General features: G+C 41.1%; 1 protein-coding gene and 1 long non-coding RNA gene across 2 annotated transcripts; both read right to left on the bottom strand.

Moving 5' to 3' along the window:
- Positions 1-3,026: 3,026 nt before the first annotated feature.
- On the bottom strand, positions 3,027-27,397 carry dnajb6b (DnaJ heat shock protein family (Hsp40) member B6b). The gene is made up of 10 exons (XM_086191067.1): positions 27,215-27,397; positions 18,859-18,972; positions 16,976-17,085; positions 15,115-15,183; positions 14,747-14,842; positions 11,713-11,850; positions 11,482-11,632; positions 11,334-11,404; positions 5,125-5,283; positions 3,027-3,978 (listed from the first exon to the last, which is right to left on the bottom strand). The coding sequence occupies exons 2-10, from the start codon at positions 18,921-18,923 to the stop codon at positions 3,869-3,871; spliced, it is 969 nt and encodes a 322-aa protein (XP_086047193.1). The 5' UTR covers positions 18,924-18,972; positions 27,215-27,397; the 3' UTR covers positions 3,027-3,868.
- LOC147241521 (uncharacterized) lies at positions 11,871-14,444 on the bottom strand. Its single transcript, XR_015110844.1, has 3 exons — positions 14,428-14,444; positions 12,198-12,284; positions 11,871-12,085 (listed from the first exon to the last, which is right to left on the bottom strand). It is a non-coding gene; the product is annotated as an uncharacterized LOC147241521 (long non-coding RNA).

The raw sequence follows: 27,397 nt of genomic DNA on the forward strand, positions 1-27,397 counted from the left end.
TGCTTTGCTTTATGCATCATATGAATAAAAGATGGTCGATGCTACAAATGGCAAACTTTTTTTTTTCTTTTTTGCTGTAATCAAACCTCAGAAGTGTCTACTCTGCTTTTTTGGTACATTTTGTTGTTGGGTTTTTTTTTTGTGTACACACATATTAAATAGTTTTTTCTTCATCGTGTCCTGATACACATCGCTTGTTGTGTAGAAATTAGGACTGCTGAATATATTAATTTGTGTATTTACACATATACTGCTACTTGTGCTTTTTTTCCCTCCCTAGTTCGAAAATATCTTATTGTTGGTCCTTTGAAATATTTACTAATTGCTCCCAAATGTTATTCAGGATTTTAGTTCCCAAAAATGGAAATGTTTGCCCACAAACTAATAATTTAAGATGGTTTAACGTAAAAACACACACACACACACACACACACACACACACACACACACACAATAGCAGAGGAGTTAGTGCTGAGGAGAAATTAATACTACATGAATAAATAAAAATGCCTACAAATGTCCCAACATCTCGCATCTCGCCAGAAAAATGGCCACAAATATTCCAACGTTGCACTAACAATGCTCCAGTTTGTCACCAGAAAAAAAAGGGCTGCAAAAGGAAAGCTGGCTCCAAATTTCCAGAAGTCTCACTTAAAACACTTGCTCCTGTCTGCGGAACAATGTCTGCAAATGTCCCCACATCTCGTTCCTCAGAACACAGAGTGAAGCAGAACAGCCTGCATGAGAGGGCAGGAACTGCTGTAGACGGTTGTAAGCTAATGATATTCTCCGTGGAGACACACTCCGAAAGCGTAGACTACCCTCCCCTCAGCAAAAATCCATTTCCCTCAAATAATTTCCACACGGTCCCTAACTTTTCACACCTTTAACCAGTTGTCTATTCATTCATCTCCCTCCTCTTTCTTCCTGTCATGCTGGGTTGCGTCTTTCTGTGCGCTCTCATTCTGCTGTATCGATTGTGGACGGTTACATTTAACATCATTTCTCTGTGTGGTGATGGGTGTTGATGGGTTCATTCGGGGGAAAGTGGGTGATTTTTCTTATAAAAAGGAGGCAGACGGTGTCTGACAGGCAGCTTGACAGTGAGCTGTCGCTCGGCTCCTCACTCCTCAGGAGGTAGATGTCCTCAGAGTGGAAGTCAATAGGAGGACTTCACATTTCCTAGTCAGAAACAGTTGTGTAATGACTTTGGGAGAGGAGGGTTGTGAAAAGTAAGGCGATGGAGGGAGATGGGCCACTGCATCGACACAGTTTAATTAAACCCTTAGAGACTACTGGCTGCATGGGAACAAGGGCCAAATGAGTTGCTGGGTCATGTGCATGTGTTCTGCCACATGAATAATACAAAACACTGCAGGCTCATCCAAAATAATCTGAGAAAACTGCTCCTTCCTGGGCTCTGCTCTGTCACGGGCAAATCCAGGGTGTGACGCCTGCTTCTGTTCAATTACTGTGCTGCTATGATCCTCCAGGCGTGCAGTGTTTGGTGCTAAAATTATGGTTTTAGTTGATTACAGACAGATTGTTTTTAACCATTTTGATAAAAGCAGCATTTAGATAGTTTTCTTAGTGATAAAACTACTGAACATGATCTCATCAGCACATCAACCTGAAAACATGTGCTGTCAAATGTGGTGGACTTTCTGGAAACTCCAGAGTTCAGCGGGTTGTGACGTGTTTGTTGACATTTTCAGAAATGGCCGACCCCTGCAGAGTGCTGGCACCGGGTATTTTATTTTTGCAGGTACTCATCTTTTCAGTGATGGTTCTACCAAAAATCAAAGATAGATTTACACACACACACACACACACACAAACACACATGTCGGTATCACACCAATTAAGCCGCCAGTAACCGACGCTGCGCTAATAAATCAAAAGCCTCATCAAGTTTACAATATCAATCCGCAATACATAGAAATAAGAACAAGAATTCTGTCATTCCACAAATGCGTCAAATCAACACACAGCTGAGGAACAAAAAAATAAAAGACGCACTCCTCCTGGAACGTCTCCATGACACACACACATCTGTGTTTCAACATATCTGCCCAGTCCGGGGCCTCGATGCTCCTGTGTTGGTCGTCAACAGTTCCAGACTCCTGGGTCCGAAGATTGGCGTCTCTTCATTTCCGCCAGCCATTAAAGCAGCACCAGTCTGACTGGGTTCAGCCTCTCCGAGCCAATTTGACCGAGCAGGAAACCTCCACATCACGTCACACACTGGTAGCCCAAGGTAAACTATCCAAAACTCACGCCGTGATTAAAGGGAAGGGTACGTAGGGTCAAAGGTCACATGCTTGCCGCGTCACAGCTTGTATTTGATCACCTGCTCAAAACAGCTGTTACTTTTTTTATTCTAAAAACTTTTTGTTCCTTTCATAATATTTTCATAGAATACAATGAAATAAGGGCTTTAGCTAACCCAGGGGTAGCTCCTGCACCCCAAGCACCCCCCTGCCTGGATGTATTTTTATTAACCTCTTCTCTTAATGTTAGTCTGATGAAAATGTTAACAACGAGCTAACGTTTTCATTAACATTTTCACTGACTACATTTACCTTACTAGCTTGTTTACTATGAAAGTTCACGTAAACCAAAAACAGTGACTTTCATGTACACAGGTCCATCATTGCGACAGCCTCACCGATACCCCTCTTTATCATCTGTTTTACTCTAAATGAGACTAACATGAACGAAATAGCTTCATGGTGTATTGGCAAAAGACTTGAAACTAATCTAAACCGTGAACTCTTCAGGGAAATGTTTGCCCAGGTGATAAATCAACTCATACTCTTTTTTTTTTCAGATTTCTACACACTCCTCATGCAGCCTGGGGAGTCGCCCCCTGCTGGCCATTTGAAGCAATACTTCCACATTTGCATCACTTTTCATCCACTTCTTTTTTACAGTCTATGAGCTTGCAACAAACAGCACTGTTATTTTTCTAACAAAATATAATAGGGTACTGTTCAATTAAAAAAAAAAAGCCACCCATAAAGATATATTGTTCTTTATGCATTTATTGGTAGGAGTCCATAAAAACGGAACATTTCTTGAATGTGTACATGTCCATGTTTCCACATAAATCTCCAGAGCAACCTGTCAGGGACAAATCAGCTGAGGGAAACAGTCATTTTGTTTAAGAAATCATGTACAAAACCCCCCAGCCGTTTAAGGTTAACAAGTCGCTGAATTAACTCTGTACAAAGAATCCTACAAAAGAAAAAAAGGCGAAACTGACTTTGAGAGGAGTTAATAACTGTAGAAGTGTTGATAGTCAGGTTTCATGTATGACAGGGGAGTAAGCAGAGCATGTTTCTGTAATAAGCCTCGCTCTTCAGTGCTTTCACCTTTTTATTCTCACATCCCTAGATATTCCTCTTTCTCTCCCTCTATTGAAAAAAAAGGACTCATTGAATAGCTCGACCTTCACTCATTCTTTCATGCTATACACTATTAGCACAAAAAATGTCTTATCACAGACAAGGCTGCGTCTGTATTTCTGCTTCCAGCTGAACCCTTTTAAACACTTATTTTTGAGAACATGTGATGTAAAGAGTGAAGGGGGAAAAAATCCAATCGTAGGAGACTTTGAATTCTCACTGCAGGGCCCATCCACAATAAATACATCATTTAAAGAAGCAAAACAAAACTACGGGGGTGATGTCTCTGCAGGCTACTGTTTGGTAGATGAAAGGGGAGATATTGGCACAGCAGTGGGGATGTCGGGCCTCTGATACAAAGCAAAGATGAACTAATGCCACGTATGATTGATGGCACCTCTGCCAACAAATATAGATAAACGTGTGTGTGTTTGTGTGGATAAGTATGTAACTGAGAGTGTTTAAAAAAAGGCACCGAGTCCACCAAATCTGGGGAAGTGTCGAGGTGTTCTTTTCTTTTTGGACTCCGCCTCCTTTAACCACAGTTTCTTCCTCTTGGTGTCCATGTGTCCTACAGAGACAAAGGGACCAAACAAGCATAAAAACGTTGTTTTTATGGTGATTCACCAAGTAAAAAGAGTGAATAAGTAGTAACAGAAAAGAGTCCAGTATTAGCCCCAAGTAAGTTGAGAGATTTTAGCTTCTGTTGCAAAAATGGGATTGTGTTGATAGCGTGCTAGCAAGAACAGGCTAACTGGCTGCGATGGTAGCAGGAACAAGCGAACAGGCTGCGATGGTAGCAGGAACAAGCTAACAGGCTGCATTAGTAGCAGGAACAAGCTAACAGGCTGCGATGGGAGCAGGAACAAGCTAACAGGCTGCATTAGTAGCAGGAACAAGCTAACAGGCTGCGATGGTAGCAGGAACAAGCGAACAGGCTATGATGCTAATCAGAGGGTGTTTCTATCATCTTGTCATGCTCCATGTTTTACACCAAGTTACAGACACCAGATGTATCTATGTGGAAACTAGGCATGAAAAAAATAATGATAAATTACTACTAATACTAATGCTAATAGTTCTTCACAAATACAGCTGATATTTTAAGGTCATAAAGAATTTAAGTGCTCAAAGAAAGCGTTAGAAGAAGAAACAAATTACTTGGTAAAAGTTATTTTTTCAAGGGAGTGAACACTAGTAAATGATTGATCAAACTATTAGCTTCTTAAAAGGTGAATTATTTCCAAGTGCTGCTGGTTTTTGTCAGCTGTAGTTTGAAGCAAACTCTCTGAGGAACAATATTTGAGTAATTATCTCAAAAGGGAAATCTACGCTCTTGTTTGCGTCCGAGCGGGAGCTATGAGCGCTGAAATTAAAGGTTCCAAAGTTAGCTAATGAAGCCTCGATTATAAAAACGCTGTGTGTTTAAGATAATTGCTCAGCCTTTTTCCTGTGACTTCCTGACCCTGTGAGGGAAAACAGGGGTCAACCTCTGACCTCCGGTCGTTATTGCAGCACAGAACAAAGCTGCTTAATGAACACCTCTGTCCTCTGTGTTTACATCTGCCAATCAAGCCCACTGCCCTCCCTCACCGTCCTTTGTGTGGCCATCAGACACAAAGGCAGACAATTAGCTGCGCTTGTTAAGACTTTACTTTTTAATGGAGCTCTCTGTCTGCTGGTAATTAATCAGCCCTGCAGTGGCGGGGCGACGGACCTCTTGTTAGGCTCTGAAGGCCGTGCTCCTCCTCTTCCTCTGAGGGGTTTTGGGCAGAGTTCCTCAGATAACGCTGATGCTGGTGCAGGCCGAGGCCAGGAAGTGCATTCTGTCTGCGGCGGCGAAACTCATCCTCGGAGGGGTCTTCAGCTCCAAGGTCTGTGGTTGCGAGCAGAGCAGAGAGAAGGAATGAACTGCAGCTAAAGCTTTGCCTCTCGCTGGCTACGTGGATGGCCTGAGGTGTTCCATCAAGCCCCCTTTTCATCTTATTATTATCATTATTATTATCATTATCATTATTATTTCCTGTGCAGCTTCTGTGAGTTTCAGCTTTGTGACATAAAGATGTGCGGTACAAAACTTAAGCTGAAAGATATTACCTTGTGACGCCGTTGGCAGTGTGAATACAATCAGGCAGAAAAACAGCTACACCTATTACAGCAGGTTCAGCACAGGAGCTGTATTGATGCGACCAACGTGAAACAACAAAGATGATATAAAAACAAGAAATTCAAAGAGTCCTCAGGCTATACAAACCCCCTCCTTGCTTTCAAGCGCCGACCATATATTTCATTCATATTTCATCCGCCTGACTTTATTGTGATTAGTCATGTAAATAAAATGAGATTTGGTTATTCTTTTCTCAAGGTAATTTACATTTATATTGAATTAGTGGCAGGGCGGGTATTGAGGGGAGAGGGGAGACTTATTATGCTGCGAGATTACAGGCAGATCTCATCGCCATTGTGTTGTGTAATTAAGGCAGTAGAGAGGAGAAGAAAGGAGACCAGATGCTCGCTGTGCTGAACCTGGTCCTATTTAGAGGAGGATCTGCAGCAGCATTTCCAATCTCCCCGCATAGAGTGTAATAGCTCGGCCTTAAACAAATCAGAAGTCATTAGAGACACGGCAGCTTTGTTTGACATATTGTTTCATACCACATACCTGTGGGAGCAACAAAAGCAAAGATGTGCATTTGATAGGAATGACGAGTATTTCGATCTTTTGAATCGTTCAGGAGGACCTCAAGAGTGCATGTGTGAAGCCAGCCTTAACAGACACAAAGACGTTTTAAATCGCTTCTATACAAGCCTCTTAGTACTGGAGGTCATTAATTTTGAGTGTGCTAAGATCGTATTTTGTTTATCATTCTCTAGCTGAAAGCTTCTAAATTTCGGTATGACTGATGTCGTTTAATCCAATACTTTTATTTTAGTTTAAATCAACAAGTAAAGGCAAGCTCATTTCAGCTGGCTCCAGACACATTCAAATTGGGATGCAAGTTTTGCGGTAAAGTTTGAATGCACTTTGAGTTGCCAAAAAACAGGAAGGAGAACTGTTCAGGGTTTAACATCATGGTTCAGGTTTTCCCTCTGAATCCCAGTAGTGGATCAACCCACGTAGTCCAGCTGAAGTGGCACAGGGAAAAGTCCTAAAACCCCAAATTAAGTTAGCAATGTGGCACAACCAGTTCCTTTAAGTAATAAAGTCCTTTTATTTTGTTGTTTGTAAATGCACATCTGTCATTAATACAAGCTTAAGATATTTGTGTTGTTTTACAGCATAAACTACATAAGTAAATATAGCCCTTACTAAATGAATTTCAAAGATTTTCATGTGCTGACAAGCAGCTAAACAAATTTACAACGGTTGTTATGGAGGTGAAACTAGCTAAAAACAGAAGTTTGAAGCTAATTGCTAAGTGTGACGTCAAAATCACGCGTCCAGTAGTGGAGTTTACTCATAGCGGGAATTTCGACTTTGTACTTCCAGCGGTCACATTCACACTAAAATCACGCATAAAAGTGGCTTTCATTTGTCTTTTCAACCCTGCAACACTAAACAGACGATTTGATATCATTGTCAATAAAGAGAAACAAGAATATAACAAGATTTTACATTTAAAAATACAAGCGCTAGCAATGGGACCAACTGTAACCGGAGCAGATTTTTAACGGGGTGTTAAACTAACAGTGACTCTCGGTGAAACCGTGAGCTGGACGGTCTTTTCTCCTGGCTGTTCTTTGTCTTCTGAGATACCAGTCGAGTGTCCTCAAAGGTCAAAGTGTTATTTTTCTCTTCAGCTGAACATGGATGTTGAGCACCTTAAATGCTAACAGTAGCATTGTGCCTTCGACAGTTTTAAGCCCCGCCTCCCCTTCAACAATGTCCTTAAGTCCTTTAAGCAGATATTTGATTTTTTACAGCAGAGCCTGCCCTGCTCAACAGTCATTATCCCCCAATACGTCTCTAGACCGCCCCGGTGCCGTAGGTCCGGCATAAAAAAAACGAGTTGACCCTGGAGAGACACGCCAGCTCCTGGTGGACCGACAGAAACAGGGACAATCGAGGGATTTACTCTGAAACAACTACCCACATCAGTCCTGCTGCAGCGAGGTAGACAGCTGGATTAAACCCGACACGCATGTGACTGGAGGGTTCCGCGCTTTGTTCCTGCATCCTGTGCTCCTGAGGATCAGTGTTCATGTCTATTATGTTACCTTGGTGATAAGATTCCTCTCGCTATCCATTCTCGTAATCCATCGCCATTTAATTAATTTCAACAAAACAATATCAAACAGCAGCGATATTCTTAATGCTCATAAAGGAGGCCCTTTGTTTCCAGGATCAAGGACTTAATTTGAAAGTCCTGGGTGTTTTTATTTGTAGCGATTGTTTAGAGAGCGCCTGTCATTAGACTCAAACAATGGTGTGTATGTAAAAAAGCAAAACTTATTGGAATGAACGTGAACACAACCCCCCCCCCCCCCTAATATTACATGTCATTAACAAGTGCAGTGACAAGACAAACAATCAAAAAACCGGATAGGGGATTGAGGAAACCTGAACTAAGTCACTACTCGGGAGGAAACCACCGACTCTTCAGTCCACCTTCTCCCAGTTTCAAGAAGCCTGATGTTGCTCTGCTGTGACTCCCTCTGCTAATGAAGGAGTTTGTGTCCTTGTTAAGACGAGGTCAAAGAAAATGAAGTGGAGTGGAATTAAAACAGGAGCCTCCGACTGGAATCCATCTTTACGAAACAAACATGGGGGGGTGAAAATGTCCACTATCATGTTGGATGGATGCGTGAGGCAGAGACAATGAGGGCGCGATGGCCTCCAGGAGACAGTGGTCTCATTCAATCAAAACCTAATTAATAATAAAGAAGATTGACAGTTGGATATTAAGATGGTTCTTGATTAGAGGAAATTCAAGTTGGTCACCTGTTGCTCATATTCCTTCACAGTCCAGCTTCCTCGGGATTTGTTTCCTGTTGTGGGAATCATGCCTGTCAAATGATGTCATGCTGTCTTTTCTACACAAACAGCGACATCTAGTGGCCACATAGGGTCGCAACCTCATGTCCAGCGTGATGAACTGTTTAACGGCTTGTTTGTTTATCTGAGGGATGTCAAAAAACAGACTAACCTCACCCTCCCTTCCTCCCTCCGCCTTTTGACAATGGAATAATTTTCTACTGGGTGGATGTTCTCCAAGATAAACCTCCCTAAACTCTGTCATGTAAAGCAACATTACACCAGTAGAGGGAGCTGTGCGGCCATAAATATAAATGCTTCTGAACACCTATTCAGTAGTTAACCCTCTTCAAAATTGCATCACATAGGCATTAAAACTGAGATCCAGGGACTGTCATGCAGCTTAGATGATTTGATACATACTGACACGCTGCTATAAATAGATCCCAAATTGACATGATTTGGGAAGATATTACTAGAGTTGGTTGATGTAATCCCTAATCTACACACTCACAGAGTGAAGGGTGGGGGTCTGAGTGAGAATAGATTGGTGCAGGGCTGCAGTGTCACCTAGCAACAGTAGTGCGCAAGCGCAGCCACCATTTCAATCAGCACTGTTGAAGGAAGGAAATTTAAGGACACGTGTGTATCTTACCTTCATGTAGGCAACAATTCCACAATCTCGCACTCTCTCTCTCTCACTCTCTCTCTCACACACACACACTCTCATACCAGAGCCAAGTGTGAACAACTAGAGGCTTCACCCTGCCCGTCCTCGTCTCTCTTGTCTCGTCTCACAAAATATGCAGTGGGGCTTGTGTAAATAAACTAGCCCAAGCACATTCCACAAGAAACACACACTCGCACTGTTCTGTGCGCACAGTGACCTCTGAGCTCACTGCACACATGCTACATGTATGAATTACAGCCTCAGTTTGGCATGAAATACAAGCAAACCTACAATAACAATGAAAGATCTTGTAGATAACTGAACAATTCAGATACCTTCAAGCCTCCAGTTGGTTTGAGGGCGTATTTTAGAGAAAAAAAAAGAAGGTACAATAACATTGGATTTACAAGCTCATAAAACTGTCTTCACGGGAGCAGTGAAGAGAGAGAGAGAGAGAGGAAAAAAAAGAGATATGAGGAGGAGGTACATTCTCACCTGGTCCATACAGGCAAAGAACACCTAGCACCCTTAAGTGGTATCTTTGCTGACAACAAAATACAATCTGACCTCTTGTGGTTTCCTAGATAGACAAGATTATTCAAGCAAGAGCACAGACATCATCAGTGAGGTGTGGCCAAGCCCTAGTGTGAGTCACATTAGTAGGTTTAATGCACACGTGAGCGGTACAATGACGACGGGGAGTGAGTGTAAATAAAAGAGGCAGCCATTGTGGCTTCCTCCGTCGAGTCAAACAGGTTTAAAATGTGATCAGGCAAACAACCAGGCACACCTCAAACTGCAGAAGGAACAAGAAGACCAAAGAAACATCACACAGACGCCAGGTGACTGCAGCAGCCGTTCCACAAGATTAAACTGACATTTATTGAACAAATGTGAACTCTTTATTGTCGATTTGTTTTAATACAAAGAATGATAAAATCTGATAACATTTTTTGGTGTTTTATGTTTTGGTTTGTTGTTTTTTTTGAGTTGCTGACAGTGTACAGCGAGAATAAAGCAGCCTCCTGGGATCAGCAGTCATGCAAAAACACACTGTGATATTCTCAAATACACAAACAAAAATGCACTTTATCATAAGTAATTTATTAATAATCTATGTCATGTATATAACACACGTGTGAACATTGTAACAGCCAACAGGTTAGCAAAGTGAAGTTAAAGACATCAGGGCAAAGTGGTTAAGCTTTAATCATTCTCTTGTTAGATTGGCCAAAAATGAGAAGAGCAAAAATGACATGCGGATGTCAAATACATTACTTTTCCTGCGAGAACAAGACTGACAATATCCACCCCAAAGAACACAAGTAAGAACAGGTTGAAAGCCATGGCGCCTGATTTGATTCACTAGCGTTTTGACGTCTAGCCGTTCCAAGATCTAAAGGGTCAAGGTTGTCTTCACCGTTCCTCAAATCTCTGTACGTCTGTTGGCATCTCCATTTTCCACAACGTCAAACGTGACGTGGGCATTGCTAATGACTCGAGTGCAAGTTTGTGGGTCGAGGGTCTGAGATGACAGTCGGGATAACTGAGATGACAGTCAAGATGACAGTCAAGATGACAAACTAAGATGACAGTCGGGACTCCCATTGACCAGCAGAATGACCAGCTGAGATGACAGTGTTCTAACAGAGGCAGGCTGACAAACTAAGATGACAGTCAGAATTCTTGAATGACATAACAGTCAATGAAAGAGATGACAGTCCAGATAACTGAGATGACACAATCAAAGACTTAGATGACAGACTGGGATAACTGTCAACTTATTCTGTCATCCCAGAATGTCAATCAGACTCTTTCCTGACCGTCTGGATTCTGGACTGTGATTGGATGGAAGGTGACAGGGACTGAACAGATACATACGGAGTTTTCTGGCTCTGACCATGACCTCAGGCACCGTGGCAAAAGATATATAAATAGAATATATAAAACACATACCCAGTTTGATGCATATGACAGAAGTAAAAGGTACAATTCTGTTATTGTGGTCAACAAAAACACCAGCATGACAGTCCCCCCAAATAATGGAATAAATACAAATATACAAATACAGTGAACATCTCTTTTGCCTCCCTCGCAACTAAAAGCTAAAATGAGAAAATTACTCTTCTGGAGTCAAATGCAGGAGGACAGAGAGAGGAGAGACCAGCTGCCTGTGGCAAACATTGTCACCGGGCGAGTTTTTCCAGTTGAGAAAACTGTGTGTTGGTCAAATATTGAGGTGAGAGTTACTTGTTACCCAGTCTTAGCAGTTGCTCCTTACCATTAACTGTTAGAGATTTTAACTGCCCATCCTCCTCCACTTCCACGCGCTCCTGGCCGTTCTCCACGATCCTGTCGGACAGAATAAGCCTTTTAGAGAGGCACTGAGACACAAGTCTTAAATGTTCCAAAGCTTGACTTTTAGCTACCGTTTTGTGGTAATTTTTCTGCCGTTGATGAACTTGGTGGAGGTCGATACAGATCTGAAATTACCCATTCCTCCTCCCCCGCCGCCGCCAAAAGACGAAGAAGAAAAGGAAGTGAAGCCTCCTCCACCCATATCTCCAAATGAGCTAAAACCTATAAACACGATCACAGATTTTTGACGAATACAGCATCCGCTCAAGGTTTTTGGAACGGACGTAATGGGATGTACGCACCTGAATCGAACCCTGAGATGCCTGACCCAAAGCCTGGGATGCCCCCAAAACCAAAGAGCGATCCACCCATCCTGGTTCGGCTCGCACCCCTGTTGCGACTGTGACCGCCTCCGAAGAAATCGTCAAAAGGGTCATCAGCTGTTGAGGGAATCACAGCAGATGAATTCGTGATTTGATTTGGTAAAAGCATGAGCAAGAGGAGTGCACCAGTCTGTAAATTTCAAGAACATTACTTGTCAAAGTGCCCCCTTCTAATTCTCATCCTGAAGCCCTGTGGACGTGCTACTAATTGCGTACTGCCTATCTGGGTCAGCCCAGCAGGATGAGGCTGGATCTCTGGCACCGTTTGCTGAAAGAAGACTCCTCCTTCAACCTTGAATGTAACGAGGCAGCGACAAGAAAACTTCACTTGTTCCCTCTGACAGAAAAGCTTAAAATAAAAGTCTCCCCTGACAACTGCTGTAACTGCATTATTGTTCATTTACCTTCCAGGAGGACATGAGAGCAGACAGCTCAGCTCTAGGAGAGCTGTCAGTTAGACAGCAGCCAGAGAGGCAAAGGATACATGGGACCTAAACATGGGTATCGTGTGTTAGCATCGCGAACAGTTCTCAGAGAATTTACGTACATCGCTGTTGGATTCTGTCAAACACGACGCAAAGCTCTCCACTTTTACATACAAAGAGGACTTCAAAAGACCCGTTGTTTAGAAAAACCTGTAATTAAATCAGTGAGGATCGACTCACACCTACACAAACTTGCACCGAATTAATTAAAATGGCCCCCTTCAAATGGTTTTCAAAAGTACAAGTACACCATGGATAATAAAACTGAGTAGGATTTCTTTGTACGCTCCGTCTCGTTGCACTCCGTGTTATTTATAGTTTTTTGCAATGTGTTAATTTACTTTTCCAAACCTGATTTATTTCATATTTCTATTCCAAATCATAGTAAAGATAAACTTCTTGTATGGTTGTTCACAAAAGTTTTTTTTTTTTTCCCTTCATGGTGCAACAAAAAAAAATATACCCTTGATAAACTCTAATCTCGACACAATCAAACATTAATTTTGAATTTTATTGTTGAATGTTCAGGTTTCTGTAGTGTAGATGTGTGCAAATGTACGCATACTACTACATACAATATTTGAAACTTAAATATCAGAAAAAACTTTAATACAAAAAATGATTATCTTAATGCAAGTAATCAAACTGAGAAGTTCCATGGTGATATACAAGATGGTCCATATTCACCCCGAGTATCTCAGACTAGACAGACGAATAAAATGGGAGACTTTCATGGAAAAAAGGAAGAGCGTTTTCAAGTGTGTGTACTCCTCCACTTGCTTAAGAGGGAGTGTGTGGTGATGACTAATCCCCAAACAGCCCCTCCACTCCCCTAGCCCCCCCTCTCCATCAGAGTGACAGATCCGCAGGACCAGCTGCTGGATGGTCACGAGTGGACACTGATGTATTTAAAAAAAAAAAAAAAAAATTATATATATATAAATAATCTAAAAAATATATATAAATACATATTCTCTTTGTGACTGCCAAACAACTCTTTATACACATTTCTAAAAGGTAAAGTACTTACAGTGTTTAAAAACTTGAAATGTTTTAGTATTTCAAAATAGAACTTGAACGATTCAGTGCAACGGTGCAGACAGTTTTATGGCTCAGATCTACTGTCACTGTTTACTGAGGAAAGTAAACAGCTGTGCTTCCATGTTAGTAAATAAAATACAGAAAAACATGTTGACAGAAAAAGATGTCTGTCTCGACCTTCCTGAAAAACAGCAATACATATTTCATCTTTTTCTTTTAGGCCCATGCTGAGGGTGGTTTTACATGTGCTTTGACACACGCGGACACACATGCTTGGCCTTATTACATCTGCTTTTGTTTTAATACGGAAGCTATTTTTGAAAGCATTCCAGTTGAGTGATGTAGACGCTCAAATTCATCCTCTGCCTGCGTCTGAGCTCCATATTTAGAGCTACACGGGGTGAACTACACATGCCTTCCAATCAGCCTTTGCTGAACCCGGACAACCCAGCACAGGCGCTAAACTCCTGTTATAGTTCACTCAATACCACAACTCTACTTCTACTATAATCAGCGACCAGAAGATGCAGGGATTTTACCACACGAGCTGCCGCTGGTCGACAGTTACATACTAGCACCGGTGCATGTTTGTTTTTTCCTGCTGCTGGAGCCAATTTAGAGTGAATAAAGAGATCCCAGTCATGGTTAATAGCCAGCAGGGATGCTCAACGTTTTCCCACGTGTGACATTTAGTGGCCCTGAACTCTTCAGGAGAGCGCTGTGGGGATTACAGAAGGCTTCCTGGGTCGTACTCGACATCTTCCACATTTCCACACAGCGAGAGATGCTATAGCGGCGGCAGAGGGCTGGGATGGAGCAGCTTTCAGGGTCCTGGTGGGGGGCTGGCTTTTCTAAGACAACAATAAATTATGAATCATGAATGACTCGAATTGCCCCTTTGCTCTTTCATCTATCTATTTGAAACTGCCACTTTTGGTTTTGATATTGTTTATTCACCATGAGCACCAGCTTGTCCTCAGATAAACTCGGTAACTTGATAAATGGTGATGTTTTGCGGTGAGTGAGGCAGCTGGGGAGCGACCAGGATGTGTGTGCATGATACGTCTGTCTGAGTCATCAATGCAGAAAAATGATGTGTAAAACCCACCATAAACAGTCTGGCCCATCTGCTTCCATAAATTGTTTTTTCTTCTTCTCTAATGATAGTTTGCGTCAAGCAGACATAAATAGTTTGTAAACAGATCTGGTAGGAGAAAAAGCTTCAGCCATTTTTGCTGGGTACCAGGGTCCCAGACATAGAGTTGATTGGCTGCCTGAAAATGATTGACAGTAACGATACCAGCATCTTTATGAATGGTGCAGAAATTTTCATCATTTGCATCATAAAACTTCGAGATTAATGACACTACACTAAAGACATCATTGCTCTTTAAAAGCCAGTACCATCAAGATTCAGACTGACTCACCAAACAAATCTGCAAATGGATCTCTGCCCCCGAAGAATTCCCTGAAAACGTCATCAGGATTTCGGAATGTGAAGTCAAAGTGATCGTAATGACCTCCTGCGCAAAATCAAACAAAAACATCAATTACATATCCATCTATCAAAGACAGGATAGCGTAACTGTCACTACAGATGACAACAAAAAAAAACAGCTGTTAACTAAGCTTCGATGAATAAAAACTGCTAGGTTCCTTCTGGAGGCAAAACTGAACTTTAAGACCTGCACAGGGATATTAGGAAAAATGCTACAAATATCGAGTGTGATTCTAAACTTCATTTTTAACAGAAAGACAAGAAAAAAAAAATCAGTGTATTCAGTCCTCTGCTTACCGCCACCTCCTCCTCCCCCTCCTGACAGACCTTCTTTGCCGTATCGGTCATAAATATTCCTCTTGCTTTCTGTGTTATAAGAGGAGCACATGAAAAAATAAATAATCAGAAAGATACAACACAGAGAGACAAATTACAATCCTGCTGTATTTTAAAGTTGTTGTTGTTTTTGGTTTTTTTAGGTTGAGCAGTTTAAAAAGGTTGGAAATCTAACAACTGAAGCTGATTTTGCATCCACATTTGTTCAAGCTGTCAGCCACTACTGTGCCTGGAAAAAAGGAGAACATACCAACAAATTGGCCGAGGAATTGAAGTTTATTTTAAACATGTAAAGGACAAGACACACACACACAAAAAACTAAATTCGATACCCGACAGGAGTGGGAAGATGGATAAACTTACCCAATTCTGCGATATTTCTCCTAGGTACCAAGAACTGGCAGCAAACATTTTAAAAACTTTTGGTGCAGAGTAGTACCAAAGTGATTTGGTTGGTGCCATAAAGTACTGCCCTTCAGTACGCCGCCCTGTTGGTGTGTGCCAACACCCCCACCAGTCGTAACGGCTTTATCATTGATGCCAGTTAATGTAGCAAATTTCGCCTTATGAAATTAAAGAAGTAATTTCTCAACCAATGACATTTTGTGCGAACAAGAGCGTAACGACGATTAATCAACTAGTCAAGTGGGAGAACACAGCTTTAATTATATCTACTGTATAAAAACTTCTTATATAACTAAGATAATGCAGCAGAAATGAATTATGACTGCTACAACACAAACTGCAGTCTTGCTTCACTTGGACACTTGGGGGTTAACATATCATCTCGAACATAAAATTGAAAGCAAAATCAATGCATGTCACAAGTGAAAGGAGGTCGTGAAGGTTCCATGTGGAGTACAAGAGTTTACTGTTCCTGGCCTTTAATGATGTCAGCATTGCAAACCAAACAAAGACACTCTTAATCATTGAAAACTGTAACAAACAGGCCAACACACAATGTGAGGCGACGCTGACAAACCGCCTTCGACATCAGGTGACAAGCCACACAAACAATTCATATATTGTGTGTCGCAGAGTCTGACAATAGAGTGCCAGTTCTGTTCCACTGTGCTTTTATCAGAATTTTCAGCATGATACACTCACATTTACTGGTTCATTCTGTTGATTGCATCTACTCAGGGCTTGATAGCACATTCCTGCTTAGATTACCCCATCAGATATTTAAGGACTCTGGTTTCTAATTTACAATCAAAAGATTGTACAAGTTTTTTTTTCCCTCCATATTTTATCATCCTTATTTGGTTGACTGAAAAATTAATTCTAACAATTAATGACTTAATTAATACAGTAATTTAAAGCCAATGGTATGTTGGTACTGCCTTATCAGATGTGACAGGTTTGTTTTTTTTTATTTGTCTTATAGTAAACTGAACGTGTTTGTAGTTTGAGTTTGATGGACATCCAAAAATCAGACTGAAGATGCTTTTGGCCTCATAACAGGTTTTTTTTTTTCTGCCATTTTTTCCCCTGACTTTTTATATATTACATGATTCCTCAAGACACAGAAAATATGATTATAAAAATTATTTCAATTTGAGACATTCTATTCTTCATAAAACTCTCATATTCAACTTGAGTGTATTTTTTGACACGCAAAGCAGCACTGATCAATCATTCTAAATGCAAATAATACGCTAACTGAAGTCTGAAATAATAAAAACAGATTCATTTCTCTTTCAAATATGTTTTCAGAAGCTAATTTCACACAGAACACTTCAGAGGATCACCAGTCTTCACGATACCACTGGGAACTTGACCAGGCTGTAAATCAGACTTCCTCAGAGCAGAATAATCTTACCATCTGAGAGCACCTCATATGCCTCCGACAGCTCTTTGAACTTTTTCTCTGCCTCCTCCTTGTTGTCTGGGTTCTTGTCGGGATGCCACTTCAGTGCCAATTTTCTGTAACTGAAATGCAAAACCCTCACAGGAAAGACCCAAAAGAGTAACAAAACAAAAAACAATGTAATAGGAATAGCAAGGACAAAAGTCAGGTCTTAATAGAGGGATGGAAAATGTTAATGTATGTGTAACAGACATCCCCCTATCAGATACTCATACTCACATGCATGCTTATTTTAGGTTGGCAGCCATGACTACACCAAACACACAGACCTACCACACACACACTCACTCACTCTTTCTCCCAACTCAAACAGAAATAACAGTCTGAACGCCTCTGACGTGGAGCTGAGGCTCACACAGCCGCTTACGCTGCATCAGCTGTTTGCTTCTAAGCCCAGTGGCAGCATCAGCAGCGGACTCACAGATGCTGTGAGACTAGAGGCTGCTGGGGACCGAACTGCTGCGGATCTATAGTTAACAGTCTTTGTAGTCTGCATCTTTGTTGTGACCTGTGACACTATCTGGCAGTCTAAAACCTGGTCAAAGGTCCCATCAACTGGCCACACAAAGTTGAACAAAGCACGCGGGGGTGGGGTGTCCCTGTTTTTGTCATTGGAGGCTTTTATGTCCCCTACTGAAGGCAACAGTGACTATAAGTCTTAGTATTTTGAAGATTCCTTCTTCAGTTTAAAAGCATCTGTGGTCTGTATTCCTACATTTGAGTGGATAACCATTGTATTGTATTGGCCAATGGTGAACTGAAATCAGACAATCAGCAAATAGCGTGGCATTCACTGATGCTATTGGGCAGATGTTTAGCAGCTGTGTGCTTTCTCATGACTCTGGTGCAACATGCTGTGCACACGTGTGTTTTGTTTTCAAACACAAGTGAAGGAAAAGAACGGTTGCGTGGTTTCAAGTTTGAAAGCATCTAATATCAGTTACCCAGCAAATAGGTATTTTAAACATCAGTCTTGACCTCCAACTTCAGTTAGCGCATCCCTGCACCAAACAATTCAAACTAATTGAACAAAGGCACAGCTGAGCTTTAAGCTAAATGCTACCATCATGGAAAAATCCTCACAATCACAATGTTTAACAGCAAGGTGATGATGAGCAAGCTAACAGCTATTAGTACTGCACACAAAGTGACAGTTTACACTGATCTAGGCATTAAATTTTGCTGTTTTTTTTAACTAAGGTATTGAGAGAGCTGGGGACTGGTTATATTCATATCACAAAAGGACAGAAGAGGCTTTGTAATGCATTTAGCTACTGGCTCATTGCTACCTGTATCTGTAGTCCCTGGGCAGGTGAATAAAGGCTATAAAACACAGGGCAACACTCATCAACAAAACCACAAACAGACCAACCCTCTAAAAGACAGACAAATGCAGAAAGACACATTTTCATTGGGATAAACTCAGAAAGCACATGTCAAGCTCAAGTCATCATGTCAGCAGTGTAAGGTTAATACTGATGAGACCCGTCTGATCTGGATGATAAGCAGCATATTGATTATACTCTTACAAAGGTTGATGAAATCACCACTAATCCATTATGTTCAAGAGATTCCTTTACATTTTAGTGGAAATCAAAGGGAACTTATCAGGTGTAATTATTTGGGTCAGGCTTACTCAGAGAATGAGTTTAGGGGGAAGGTATTTGACAGTTGCAAGGTTACCGGAAGAGGAGTGGAAACTTTGTCTCCCTCTTCATGTGTAAATTTACTCGACTCACAGGAGATAAAATTAACCTAACACACCCCGCTGAGCAGCCACCATCAACAACAACAGTGACAAAAACTGCAGAACACACTCAAGACGGAGGACTTACGCTTTTTTGATGTCCTCTTGCGTTGCATTTTTCTGAACTCCTAATATTTGGTAGTACTCCACCATGGCTGTGTGTGAGTGTGTGTGTGTAGGTGATGTCCTGTGCCAGGGTCCTCTGTGGAAAAAGAGTTAAGTTGTGTTAAGACATGTTAGCTTGGAGAGATAACGCCCAGTAATCTTGGACTGAAAGTAAACGTGTGACGGCCACGAATCCACCCCCTGTCCAGACCAGAGGGGCAAACTTGGAATGAGGAGGGGGGACAAGTATGAAACAGGGTGGCAATACCCAACAACATAATTGACCGCACCAAAATAGAGATGGAGGGAGGAGGATAGCTAAGCTAATACAAGCCCAGGAAAATTACATAACAACCGAGTGATTCTCCCTCACCCCGAGGCTGTAAGAGACGATGTGTGAATCATCATCATCTTCTTTTGAATTTTGGGAATCACTATAAAGACCGTGAAGTGTTTTTCACACCTGTGCTAATGTTGAAATTATGAAGCATGGCCTCCCACAAACAAGCCAGAACAGGTTTGATGTGGATGAATCAGAAGACCTTTAAGTAGCTTAGTTTTAGCCAGAGATTTCCATTTCACATTAAGACAGCACTTTAACATAGAACCAACAGAACTCTCTAAATCTCTTCAACCCTCTTTTACGGATTAGTTATAGAACAGCAGTAATCCAGCGAGTAAAGCAACACACAGTCACTACAATCTCTGATATCACCGCAAGGACAAAAATATGTATCACAAGACGAACAAGGACTGGGTTTACTTGCACACTAATAAACCGATCAGATTTTCTGAGTTGCCATTTTATTCAAGTGATCGCGTTAACCGCACAGTCTGAATTTCCTTTATCAGATCATGAAAATCCAATAAAATCAACCAAGTCTTTTATCCAACTTCCACTTTATTCACTGCATGCAAATCTGCATATGTGCAACACAAAAAGAATGAAGTGTATTAAATAAACAGCAGGGGGAAAAAAAACACATTTTGAGAGTTAAGCAGAGGCAAACTTAATCGTTGAAATCAAGATGAACATTTTATATGGGCTAGATGAGAAAAATCGGACAATTGACTGACTCATGTTTACCAGGTTGTTTCAGATATCACATTATCAAAGTGCATTTAAACGTGTAAAAACAAATATTTCCAATTCATGGAATATTCCCAGTTGTCCTGACTACTGTGTGTATGTCAACAAAGTATCCATCACTAAGTCCTTAACTTTAATACACTCTCTCTTTCACTTTGCTTTTACATTCTTAACATTTTTCCATCATTATTTGAACGTAAATCACCAAAATCCTGACTTAAGTTCAGGCAGGTAGTACAACATGCCTCCTGATTTTAGTTTGGGATGATCAATCGGTAATTTATGCACTGGAAAAAAAAACATATACACATTTGAATGATTTTCACTGGGGTATGGACCAAACATGACCGACTGAATGTCCTTCACAAGCCACATGTAATGTAAATGTTTTGACTGCCTTTCCCCTTCCTCACATATTAGCATCAGGTAGTTTATCTCTAACCTTGCTGTGGTCTGGAAATCATCACCGATAATCCTTTGATGTGATGAAAAAACTCACATAAACATGCTTGACATGATGATAAGATTTCCTGATGTTTCAAACTGCTTTCTGTGTCCTCTTTTTGCTGTGGGTGGGGCTTACAGACTTATGACATGTTTTCTTTCAACACCACCCGTACAAAAAGAGCAGCGGGTTCTGGTTGTCAAGCTGTGGTGAGAGAGAGAAGGAGTGCTATGCTTAAAGCTGCAGAGCTTCGAGAGGTTACCCTCACTTCTAAAAACAATAAAAATGATCTGATCTGTATACAATACTACATTGAAAAACTGCACAATAATCTAAAAAGTATGTATTTCAGTGTTAGAGCGACCAAGAGTTTACTGTGGCCTGGATTGAGATGGATAAACTATCACAACAAACACACATGCAGACTTGCGTAGACCTCACAGATCCTGTTACTTAACTCGACCTTACAAATGTTTCTCCAAACTTGACAGAAACGCCAATAAAAACAAGGAAGCCATCAGATACAAGGACATTTTAGCCAAAATCTAAACAAGTCAAGACTGCTTACACTAGGAGGCCACTGTGTCCTGTTTGTTTGCTATTTATATCCAGTGGCCTTTGCGGTTAGATTGTGTTTGTGCTATGGGCATGTAAGTGGGTTGGTGGGGGGTTTGGCAATACCAGTGAGGACCTCCTGGGGTGCGGGCGGATGTATAAATGATGTGTATGCACAATAAATACAAATACTCTGAAGACTGCGGCGTCTGATTGGATTCACTCTTGTCCAGCCATGGTTGTCGTCACAGTTGTCTGAATGTACGCCTGTTAATATGCATGATTATTTTTTAACATGCATTTGTCTAATTTGGTGAAAGATGTGATGGTTGTGCACTGTGTCCCATGATGACATCAGCTGGTGACTGTGCTGCTGGAGAGGAGAGGAGACAGAGCGACTGGCTGATGGCAGTGGAAGGAATACAAAACATCACCTGGTTGTTTATCATCATGACAGACATCAGAGCTATGACTTTGTAGTCAGGCGGAATCCTGACTGTCATCTCAGGATGCCATCCAATCACAGCGCCACCTACAGACAGGCAGATTGCATCAAAGCTAATCAGAATCCTGACCATCATTGCGGACCACAGACCTCAAACTCAGCTTAGTGCCTCTCCAATCACAATACACACGTCGCTTAGTCCCCCCCCCCATCCCACTTAGTGACGGACCTTAAATTGTGGCCTTGTGGCCCCCGGCCCTGACCTCAGGTGACCCGGCGAAAAAAACATGCCATCCATCTTTTGTCGATACAGCTTATCCTACAAAGGGTTGCAAGGAGCTGGAGCCTTTTCCACAAAGCCTTTGTTCAGTTCTGATCCACATCTTACAAGTGCAATACATTCACATGTATTCCAAAGCATTTTATTTGAACTGTATGAATGAGTGCTAGTCCTTCCACTGCCATCAGCCAGTCGCTCTGTCTCCTCTGACTGCTAAATGAAATTGTCGAGTGACATGTTTCAGGTTACTGTATTGTGTTCATGGTACAGCACGAGCCATGGAATTAAATCTGGGCCAGTACCAACATTCCAATATCCAATCAGTGACAGTATTGACGTCACATTCCTTTATTTCTTATTCCATCTCTACTTAAGGATTTAGGTTTTATACCAAGAAAGGAAAATATTGCAAGTTTTTCCAGAAGTGACTGCATTTCTAATAAAGAACCAAATATTTAAGTAAGACAGCAAACAGCTCAAGAGAAGAAGTGCAAGAATCCTTGCAGATGCCCTAATTATCATCATTTCCTAAAAGTGTAAATGCCTGATAATATCTGTGACTTCTCCTTGGCTCTTTATATTCAGACCACAAGCTAAAAATACGAAAAACCTGAACTTAAAAACAACAACAACAAGCCACTATCCCAACTCATCATGTTGAATGAATTCACGTATCTGCTTTTATTCTCCTCACATTCACAGCCGTCACTGACCCGTTCAGAAGTTCCCTGCAGCAGTTGAGATTTAATGGACACCGGTGTGTGCCTGCCAGAGATGTGTTTAAGTGTCGTGGTGCATGTATGTGCAGATGTATGCCTTCAATGGTAGCGTTATGCAGCTAACCCAGATCTGACACATTCCTGCTCTGCACAGTGAGCAACGGATGTGGGTCAGTCAATCCCATGATGCGTCAGGCAACCAGAGGTGACGTTATAAATGACAGCAGTTCACTAAGGACACGGTCAGTTATTACAATTGCTTAAATTAAATCTGCTAAGAATCAGTCAGATAGGAAAATGCTAGAGCTTGAATGATACAGGATTTTTGAGACAGATGAAGATATTTGGGAGTAATTGGATGGGTTCATGCATCATTTATCAGTAAATTTCCATGACTTTTCCCATAATTCTTTCATGAATTTGAATAAAATTTTCATGAACATACATTCTCTGAAATGTCTTGTTTACACATAAAAATAAAGTGAAATCTGTCAAAATGTACCAAAGTTCTCCTAACCGAAAGCAACGGTAGCCTCCGTGGTTTGATATAGCAACATATTTCAAAGCTCAACCAAAAGAAATCTTTCTCATTCCATAAGAAAAAAAAAAAAAGAAGCGAGCACAGAAGTCCAATAACAAAACGCTGCTCGGGTTCAGATTAGGGGGGCCATTCCTCCAAATCACACCTCTCTGGGTCTCACTGTCGTCACCAACGTGAGCGTTGAAGTCCCCCAGCAGAACATGGGAATCCCCAGAGGGGGCACTCTCCAGTACTCCAACAAAGGGGGGTACTCTGAACTGCTATTTGACGCATAAGCGCAAACAACAGTCGGGACCCGTCCCCCCACCCAAAGGCGGAGGAAGACTACCCTCTCGGCAACAAGTATTGCCACCCCTGACTATTGCCTCTCACTGTGGAAGAGAGTCCAACCCTTCTTGACAGGACCAGTTCCAGAGCCCTTGCTGTGTGTTGAGGTGAGTCCAACTATATCTAGCTGGAAATTCTCAACCTCATGCACCAGCTCAGGCTCTTTCCCCACTGGAGAGGTGACATTCCACGTATCCAGAGCCAGATTCTGCAGCCAACGATTGGGCTGCCAAGGTCTCCACTCTCGGCTGCCACCCATCTCATATAGCACCCCATCCCTTTGGCCCCTCCCATCTATGGTGAGCCCATTACAGGGGGGACCCATGTTGCCTCTTCGGGATGTGCCACCGAGCCCTGGCCCAGGCCTGGCTCCAGAGGGGGGCCCCGGTGACCCACATCCGGGTGAGTGAAAACTTGAACCCAAGTCGTATTTCTTCATTGGGGTCTTTTGAGTTACTCTCTGTCTGGTCCCTTCCCTAGGACCTGGCTTTACAATATTTGTAGCGTATTTTAATTAAGTACTGACTTGGCAGGAACGTCTAAGGGATTTTGTGCAAACACTTCCTGACAAGTTGAATATCAAAAGATAACATCTGCTCAAGGTTTTTTTTTCCTTGTCCCCCCCCCCCCCCCCCCTTCAGTTTGGGCTCAAATTCTGAGTAAAATGACTTTCCTTGAATAGGAAATATTGTGTAACAGTAGATAAAAGAGATTAAAAGTCAAATTCTTGGCTGAGGAATTCACAAAAACAAGACTAAAGACAGGAATTTGAATATTTAAAGGATTTTTTTATTGCGGTGTACTCTTCCTTTGGTAGTACTAAGGATCTAAATTTTACATGCAGCACTTTCTATTTCCAATCGTCAGTACTCATTAGGGCAAATTCCATTATAGTGCATCAATACTTGTCTTGAGTTCAGACTCCCTGATCAGGTCAGAACAAGTTCTCACGCAGATTCAAAAAGACATTAGACCAGAAAAATCTATCAGAAAGTAAAAACATTTCATGCAGGAGTTCAACTAGGGCATTTACAATTGAACAATAAACTGATATTGATCATCAACAGCACATTTTGGTGAGTAATCTTTCCTGGAAGGCATTATAACTATGAATGAAAGCACAAGTACATCAGAAGTACTTCTAACTGGAGTACCAGATAGCTAAACGGTTACAGGGTCTGTCATGTAACCACAACGTCCCTGATTCAACGCCAGCTGGAGGGCTTGGTTGCACGTCACGTATTTCTCTTTCTCTCTCTAATGTCCGGCCTCTAAAAATATGATTTCATCAAGGTGGGAAAAACCCTAAAAAAAAAAACTATCTTAAAAAAAGGGAAAAGCTTCAACTTAAAAAAAAAGGAAAAGAAGGGTAAAACGTATCTAAATGCATCATATAATATTGACCAAAAGTTGTTGCTGCATATTCCAATAAGGTACTGATGTATTTGTAATCATCAATATAGGCAATTCTGGGCCTGTATCTGAAGTTTAATATTAGTGATCAACATCTATTTGTCATAACACACAACTGTACAGATAGTGATAAAAAAATTCCCATTTTTGCTAAAGCTAGAACCTTTAGTAACAGCGTTAATTTTCTTTTAAATCGTTACCAATTCAATTTTATCATTTTGTGTCAACTTTTTAAATTGTGACCTTTACTGTGGGACTGCTATTTCACATAAGTACATTTTCTCTTGAATCTGAGGGTGAAGATTCGACCTAATTCAAATTTGGAAGGAGAGAACGGTCACCGCAACCCATGTCAGACTTTTCGACATCAAAAAATGCAATGGGAAAGTCATGAAAGCGCCAAGGATATCAGCCATGGTAGTTGTTTTGACTAAGAACATGTATAAAGACCAGTTTTATCTTTGTTTAGACTTTGGTCCTTGGAGATGCCTCACATGTGCTGTGCTGAAAGGATATCAGTCATTAAAACTTGGAAAAGGCAACAATGTCCCTTGGTATTAATCTTTTTTAAATTACCACAACAGCTGTTTCTTCCTTCTTTCAAATATATTATACTATAAAAATGAGGATTTAGCTTCTGCTGCCATCGAACATATCTGGATTCCAGCTGGAAGGTTTGAATATTATTTAGCTACCCTTGACGAAAAGTAAAAGCAACAGCAAAAACCCAGTGGTAATGGTTAAAGTACACCAAGCAGTAAAACATTAAATGAAAAGTTTGGCAATTGCCATATGAACCCATCTTAGTCAATAAAATATAAAGCAATAACCATCAGTCATTGCATATGATACAGCGAGAACACCTGGGAAGAACCTTAAACACCTGGATATTGACCACTGTATCTCCCTACTGAAGCTCATTATGTCAAAACACACAATGGCCTTACACTCTGTTGTAATCTGATGGAACCAGGAGTCAAATTGATTAACTCATTTAACAAAAGTGGTTAAACTGGTCAGCCTCACCACATCAGTGACGCCGCACTTAAAAACTGTTCTTCAAAGTTAAAGTATGTTGAACCCAGAGTGCTCTTCTTGGCGAAGCCAAGATACTGTGGAACAAGACAAAGACATGTATTCTACTAACTAGTACTTAAATTATACACACAATTTACTGCAGTTTTTCCTCTACTCATTGCCTTATGTTGCAGTGACAAGATCAGTGTGTTCAACTGATAAATTCTCAACTTTGATCTTCAGTTTTGATTGTCAACATCCATTTTGTAAAACTTCTTAAAAAGTAGTTTCCATCAATAAATCTATTACATACAGGGTTCATACACAGATCTGTCAGTACATTTCCATTACTCACATGCCTTTGAGGCAAATTTTCACAGCTATATATTATTTGAACAGTCTGTTTAAACATGAATAGGGGAAAAAGGGAATTTCCCAGCATATATTAAACTAAAAAAAAATGAATGGCAAATTTTGTGGTTTGATACAATGTTGACTTATTAAAAGCATGAGTCGCTGTTAACTAAAGTTTTGTTCCGGTTTAATTTACAGAGCAAATTCCTACAATTTTCTGCCCGTTTAAATCTTCTTTATTTAAAATGTTTTATATTAATTTGATATCATAAAAAAACTGATTTTGAGGTTTTACTGCTAAACCAGAAAATCAAGTTATATTTAAAATAATTTTAGCAAATATTTGATTACGTTATCACTATTGAAAATGTTGAATCCCTGTCACCACTTCCGGTCTGAGGCCGCTGTAACCCATGGCAACCATCAGGAAAAAGCTACCGGTTTCCTACCGGGAGCACTGAACTGAACTTTCTAGAAACTAACATCAACAGGCCATTTACAAACCACAAGTGGCGACTGGGTAACAGCATTTTAGAAACTCCTGTATTATCTCAAAGTCCACCAAACATTTTAGAGATGTGTTAACAAACTGCAGAGGTAAAAATAAAAATTAAAAAAAAACAAAAGATTACATAAGGAGTGAAAACATCTCTAAAAATAGTGACGTTGGAAGTTTAATATTGGACTGGTAACTTAGTCTCTTGTTGCCAAATCAACCTGAAGCTTAGGAAAACATGGTAAGACCAACTTGTATGGTTAGTATATGAAGGTAAAACTTGATAAACCCTATATTTATAAAATAAAATATATGCACATTACGTTTGGCTAGCCGCTAACTGTAGCTATGTTATCATTATTAGAGTTCGGGGGGAGGTCCAGTTGAGCAAAAGGAACGCACCTCAGTGCTAGCTCACCGTTAGCTGCCGTTTCAACGAAAACACAACAATTTACCTCAATGACACGTTAAGAAGATATTATTATAAAATGATCTTTATGACAGCAATGGAAGCGATAGGATATCATTGCGGTACCACAACATCCCCGCATGGACTCGAGAAACTACGACGGAGACGCTAACGTGACACGTTCATCGTATTACAGTTCAAACATATCGATGCAGTAAGAACGAACATATCTTCCGATTCAAACTCACCTGTCTGAATGAAAACGTCCGCTCCAACGACCTTCCTGTGTCTGTTCTCGTCTTGTCGATGTGGAAACTGTGAGTGCAGCCGCTGGTGGCCGCTTGCTGGTAGCTGGTGTGGCCACTTATCGACACTGTGCTGATGCTGCATTCAAGCACTACCGGCTTTAAAAATTCCACATGAACACACGC

The sequence above is a fragment of the Aulostomus chinensis genome, chromosome 21 (assembly GCF_037954235.1).
Source record: "Aulostomus chinensis isolate RoL2024-O1b breed Wild chromosome 21, RoL_Achi_v1.0, whole genome shotgun sequence".
NCBI classification, from domain to species: Eukaryota; Metazoa; Chordata; class Actinopteri; order Syngnathiformes; family Aulostomidae; genus Aulostomus; species Aulostomus chinensis.

Excerpts from the sequence above, each read along its gene's own strand:
- dnajb6b (XM_086191067.1), bottom strand. The coding sequence starts at position 18,923 with ATGGTGGAGTACTACCAAATATTAGGAGTTCAGAAAAATGCAACGCAA. Across the intron at positions 11,633-11,712 it reads CATCTCAGGGTTCGATTCAG|GTTTTAGCTCATTTGGAGAT; the intron begins GTGCGTACATCC and ends TCGTGTTTATAG. Across the intron at positions 5,284-11,333 it reads AAAATCTCTAACAGTTAATG|ACCTTGGAGCTGAAGACCCC; the intron begins GTAAGGAGCAAC and ends TCGCAACCACAG.